This window comes from Ostrea edulis, chromosome 1, assembly GCF_947568905.1.
Source record: "Ostrea edulis chromosome 1, xbOstEdul1.1, whole genome shotgun sequence".
NCBI classification, from domain to species: Eukaryota; Metazoa; Mollusca; class Bivalvia; order Ostreida; family Ostreidae; genus Ostrea; species Ostrea edulis.
In genome coordinates, this window is record NC_079164.1 from 55,603,405 (window position 1) to 55,609,777 (window position 6,373).

Sequence of the window (6,373 nt, forward strand, 5' to 3'; positions counted from 1 at the left end):
GAGAGACTGAGACAGGGGATTTAATTTTATTTCAAAATAAGTGATATTTCAAAATAAGCAATTTCAGTATATTGAGTGGAGTAAGCTGTATGTAGCAAATGTTTTCACTACATGCAAATATTTATTCATTTACAAACTTTAAATAATCCACTTTCTTTTTACATGATGTGATTTTATTACTACTATAAGAATGTTTTGTTTTAGTCGTTCAGTTGTAAACATTGAGGCAACAGTGATAGAAAAAACGCTCTCCTCAATGTTGATATCCTTTCTAATGCTGCGTAGAAAGCGAGTGAAGAAAACCAGGAGTGAGTATTCTCTGCAAAGTAAAGAATTCTAAATATTGAATGATAAATATTTACATTCTGACTTGATTTTGTTATGAAAAATGTAAAAATATATTGTGGTTCAATTGATAATTCACAATGACATACCAATGCACAATGCCAATCAGACCAATGACATTGAAAAAAGCGTCCATGGCCATTCCAACTTGTTAAATGACAAACATTGCTATAGCATTTTGCCAAAATTGCATCTGAATTTAATTTGAATATAGATTAAATATTTATTTTTTTTAGTCACCTGAGTCACTCAGGTGACCTATTTTTGACTGTTATCGTGTGTAAACTTTTCACTTTTTCAACTTCTTTAGAACCACTACACCATTTCAACCAAACTTGCAACAAAGCATCCTTGGGTGATGGAGATTTTACTTCACTTCACATGTGATACTTACCTCTTAATAACCTATAGATTTTCCGTCTAGTACCTCAACTCAACCACAGAGAAAAAGAAACCGCTCCCTCTAGATCCCGCACTTCCGTGCATGTGCCCAATACCATGTGCTTTTTCTCTGTGGTTCGCCATATTGTAAGGCAACATCTAGCCTCAGCTCGACTCTTAACTTGATTACTGGTTGTTTTATTAGCTTAATCGGTGACTTTTTATCACGATAGTAAACTTTTTGATTCATTTGACAGTCGGTAAGTCTTAGAAGTTGTTTTTCTTTCTGTATTATGTCTTTGGGAGATATCTCAGGAAACCCCACAGAGCCGTGGGTAGATGAGATTAGGGACAAACACTTGTAGATGAGATTAGGAACAAACACTTGTAGATGAGATTAGGGACAAACACTTGTAGATGAGATTAGAGAACAAACACTTGTAGATGAGATTAGAGACAAACACTTGAGATTAGAGACAAACACTTGTAGATGAGATTAGAGACAAACACTTGTAGATGAGATTAGAGACAACCACTTGTAGATTAGATTAGGGACAAACACTTGTAGATGAGACTAGGGACAAACACTTGTAGATGAGATTAGAGACAAACACTTGTAGATGAGATTAGAGACAAAAGAAAATTCAGTATCGCCTGCTAAGCGACGGAGAGTAGGTCAGTCAGAGCATGTCTCGACCGAATTTCCTCCATTAGCATCAGAGGACCAACAATATGGCACCCCTTTTGCTCATAGTCAGTCACACCAGACACCCCTAGGGCTATTTTACCATCCATACCCCCCTTATCCTTACCAACATATGTGATTTAATCCCCCACAATGTGATTCTGGTTTTGGAAATTGGTCGGCGCCTCCAGCGTGCCAAAACATGGCACCGTCTTCCGTGGCTTTGGTGCAGTCTCGTCGTAGATCGTCTGGTAGTAATTCTGATACAGATGGTGTTTTGATTTTTGCACCAGTTGATGATTCTCTTTTAGACCAAGAGTCTCAAGGTTCGAAAAGAGTGGATAGGAGACTCAAACCGCCTTCTCTGTTGTTTGTAACCCCAAGTTCAGCATCGGGGGATGATATATAGAATATCACACTCTAATGTTGATCTCGGACCTGGGATTGGCCCGGAGATCACTCGAGGGGCAATCCCAGGTCCGAGATCAACATTAGAGTGTGATATTTTTTATATCATATACCTAAAACACAAGAAGTTGATAAACTTTTTTTTTTTAAATTGGGGGGGGGGGGGGGGTGTTGTGTTATTGACCCAAACATAAATACATGGTATACTGTACAATGATATTTGACTATTTCATTCCTTCAGTGAGTTTACTTCAATGGTTATGTTTCCAGTACTATTGGCATTGTGAAACATGCTAAAGTCTGGGTTTTGTAGCTTTATTCCATTGCTGGTCACGATAATTGGATGATTAATTATGGACATCCCCCGTCATGTGGTCTAGAATCTGGACGTTTCAATTAACAGTGCTTTAGGGGTAGAAGTAGGTCAAACAGTTTTCCAGATTTTTTTTGGTATGGTCACAGGTATTGCTCTGAAATTTAGTCACAACTTCCCTTTCAGAGAAATACATAATCAGCTCACATTTCAACTTAATTGGTGCACCATGACCTACTTTAGGGTTAAAAGTAGATCAAATGGTTTCCTGGACTTTTTATCATCATAAATAAATATTGCAGCAACATTTTGTCACAACCTCACTCTCAGTGAAAATTTAATACATAATCAGTTCACATGTCAGATGGATTGGTACACCATGACCCACTTTAAGGCTTTTGTATTAAGAATGTGTGTTGCATCAACTCAAAGTGTACAATATGTAGATAAGAGTACTACACTCATTAAAACTTCTAGCATAGTAATACAACAATGTAGCTAAATTATTCATAATCAATTACATTTCACAGTTCATTGACTTGGTTAAAGACTTGAACTTAATTATGAATTTGTCTTTTTAGCTCACCTGAGCTGAAAGCTCAAGTGAACTTTTCTGATCGCCTGTTGTCCGTCGTCTGTCTGTAAACTTTTTACATTTTCGACTTCTTCTCCAGAACCACTGGGCCAATTTCAAATAAACTTGGCCAAAAGCATCCTTGGGTGAGGACTTTCAAGTTTGTTCAAATGAAGGACCATGTCCCTTTCAAAGAGGAGATAATCACAAAAATAGGATGGGGTCATTTAAAAATCTTTTTCTCAAGAACCACTGGGCCAGAAGAGCTGAAATTTACATGAAAGCTTCCTGACATAGTGCAGATTCAAGTTTGTTAAAATCATGGCCCCCGGGGGTTGGATGGGGCCACAATAGGGGATCAAAGTTTTACATACAAATATATAGGAAAAATCTTCTTAAGAACCACTGAGCCAGAATAGCTGAGATTTATATGAAAGCTTCCTGATATAGTGCAGATTAAAGTTTCTTCAAATCATGGCCCCCGGGGGTAGGATGGGGCCACAAGGGGGTATCAAAGTTTTGCACACAAATATAGGGAAAATCTTTAAAAATCTTCTTCTCAAGAACCATTGGGCCAAAGAAATTGACATTTACATGAAAGCATAGTGTAGATTCAAGTTTGTTCAAATCATGGCCTCCAGGGGTAGGTTGGAGCCATAATAGGGACTAAGGTATTGCATGGAAATATATATGGAAAGTCTTCAGATATGGGCCAAGGTGACTCAGGTGAGCGATGTGGCCCATGGGCCTCTTGTTTCCTGGTCTAGTCTTTGTACCTGAACTGAATAGTAGTATAAAATGAACTTTGAAATTTGTTGCTGTCCAGTAATTTTGCGACCGGTAGGGGACTATGTATTGCCATGCATACTCTCAGAATGCTTGTTACTTATGTTTTTTTAAAATTATTTTGTAGTGCAAAAACGACAGCATACAGTTTTATTGATCAACTCCATAGAAGTGGCTCACATAGAAAACTAGAACTATGTTCTGAAAGTGACTGCAATCTTAATTAAGCCATGTTGTTTAATCAGTGACATTTAGAAATAGAATTCTTGCTTTGTCATTAATGATAGTTTTCATTTTCAACACAATATTGATGTGTGACAACTTAAAGGACAGCATGTTTCTAAACTTTTTTATTTTTTCAGCAAAATTAATTCTTTTCATGCCTAATCTACTATAAACGTGTTTTAAGGTAGCTCATTACACTAAAGCTTATACTATTTATGGCACTACGTCACAAGATGGCGATTTAAATGTTTTGTGAAATTATTTGTATTGATTGATTTGTTTGTCTATCATCGTAGCTCAGTGGTTAAAGCATTGGGCTGGTGAACAGCAGATCTCGGGTTCAAATCAGCCAGTCTTTTTTTCATATGTGTTGAAATATCTTTTTTTGAAAATCATGTTTTTATCCAAAGAAGTATAGCGCACTTGGTATGCAATTTCGCCTATACATAAATACTTTTTTCTTGAATATCATTTTTTACAAATATTCTGCTATACAATGTCAGTTTATACTTGTGTTTACCCAAATTACTCAATAAAGATACAGTGAAACTTCTTCAAACCGGCCCCTCAGAAAACCGGTTTTCCTTGAATATTTTTAAAGTCCCGGCATAAATCTTAACATTTCCTTACAAAGAACATCTTACAAAACCGGCCACCCCTGAAAACCGGACATCGGCCACTTTTTAAAGTACATTTGTTAAAAAACATGTGTAATTTACCCTTAACATACCGGCCACTTTTTGAAAACAAGAAAATTTTGGCCAGAGGGTGATAAAGATCGGCCAGGTGTGCAGTTGGACTGACCAACAGGCCAGGTGGGAAATCATCCACCGGAGGTGTGAAAAACACCAGTGGTCTCTTTAATTTCTATTGTTTACCTGTGCTTTCAGGGGTGTTAAGTGACAAGTGACCCTTCCAAATTCTGTACAAAATGTAAGAAACAGTTAGGAACGTATTGAATGAATACAGTATCAAACGCCATATTGTTGCACCATTCTATCGTGGATATAAGCGGTAGTTAATAAAGAAAACAAACCCATGACTACTAATGATAACTTAATTTTCTTGGTTTCCTTAGACTTAAAATCCTTAGAAATATTCAAATCAAAATTTCTTATTTACTACTGTACTTTTTAAAACGTCAAAACAAATTTGTTAATGATATAAGCGATGCATGTAAATAGAGTTTTTATAAGTAAGATACATTCCAATATGCCTCTGTGTTTTCTTTATGTATCGGAATCTTGTTATAGATTTTCAGTTTAAAATTAGATGATTTCAGTGAGAATATTTCGTGTTAATTACACAGGCATAATTACCTGTAGGTACAAGCGGATTAATTTGATCTCCGCCAATAATTGATCATAGATCACCAGAAGAAAGGGAACAGTACCTACTTTGTGAATATTGAGATAAAATGTCTCTAAATGCTAAATTCTCGGTTAACAAGCCACCCCTCCAAACCGACCGGGTTTTTTTTTTCGGTCCGAGAGTCGGCCGGTTTAGAGAAGTTTCACAGTATTTACATGTATATGTTAATAGCTAGTATCTTCATCACCGTGATTATATAGAGTATATAGTAGATGTAACATAATGGTTAAGAGCTCTGTCATAATTTAGAAACACAAAGAATGCCTAATAATGGTAATTTTTTTTAATTTTTAAAAGTAATTTGTTTCCATTTTAATGGTATTTTTCTTTGGATCATGTTGTGTTATATCTCTGTGTTTGTTAACCATACCGGTATCGGTGTCCGTTTTCGGTTTTTGTATTTACAACACAGTACTAGATTTACCGCTTTTGAGTAGGCGACATTTCAAGTTTAAGAATTTATACTTATTATTATTGGGATTTTTTTTTTATTTGTGTGAATCAATTTGAACATAAAGATTGTTCCCGAGAAGTAATTCTGTTCACCGGTGTAGCGGTGATCGCTGTCGCTGGTGCTCAGGGTCGCTCTAAATATAGCGGTAGCCCTGCTGTTCGACGCTCGCATAATTCGACCCATAGGTAACTGTAAACATTTTATATGGTTGTAATCAGCAATTCTTGTGAAGTATGGTGATGAAAAAAACCCAAAAGACAATAAAACAATTGGTATTATTGAATTATTTTGTTTCAAAAACCAGAAAATGCTTTGGTTTTTAATTCTACATCTGAAATTGTGATCGGCATATGAACTTCATTTATGCACATATTTTAATGAGAAGACGTGCATTTTAACTAATATATTAAATTATATAACTAGTGCAGCTCCTTTAGCAAAATATCAACAGAAACTTACTAATAATTATTCAGTTTTACATGCAAGAATCATCGAGATCGGCATCCCACCAATGTCGTCCTGTACTCGAGTCTCGACTGCTTTATTTCATGATTATGATTATGATAACAATACCTTGAAAGTAAGATAGTGGTTTAAAAAGAAAAAGTAAATAGTATTGTTTTTATTGTCGATGATTTAATTGCTAGTATGAATAAATGCGAATCATGATCACACTGTACCAGTCTAATTCTACAAACTTCCACCAGAGTTCGTTTGCACTGTGACGTAATGAGGCCTCGACGGGGAGTTTGTCTAATTCTAAACAAAGTTGTGACTCGAATTTCCTCTACTGTGTTTTTTAATATCGAAAAGCCATCAGCTATGTCAATG

General features: G+C 35.9%; 1 protein-coding gene across 1 annotated transcript in view; it reads left to right on the plus strand.

The window, feature by feature from the left end:
- LOC130051812 (39S ribosomal protein L21, mitochondrial-like) overlaps positions 1 to 5,825 on the plus strand; it is a 62,092-nt gene extending 56,267 nt beyond the window's left edge. The window contains exons 6-7 of the mRNA XM_056154522.1: positions 205 to 308; positions 3,620 to 5,825. Coding sequence (XP_056010497.1) covers positions 205 to 308; positions 3,620 to 3,684 — 169 coding nt within the window. The 3' untranslated portion in view covers positions 3,685 to 5,825. The remainder of the gene's footprint in view (positions 1 to 204; positions 309 to 3,619) is intronic.
- The last annotated feature ends 548 nt before the right edge of the window (positions 5,826 to 6,373 follow it).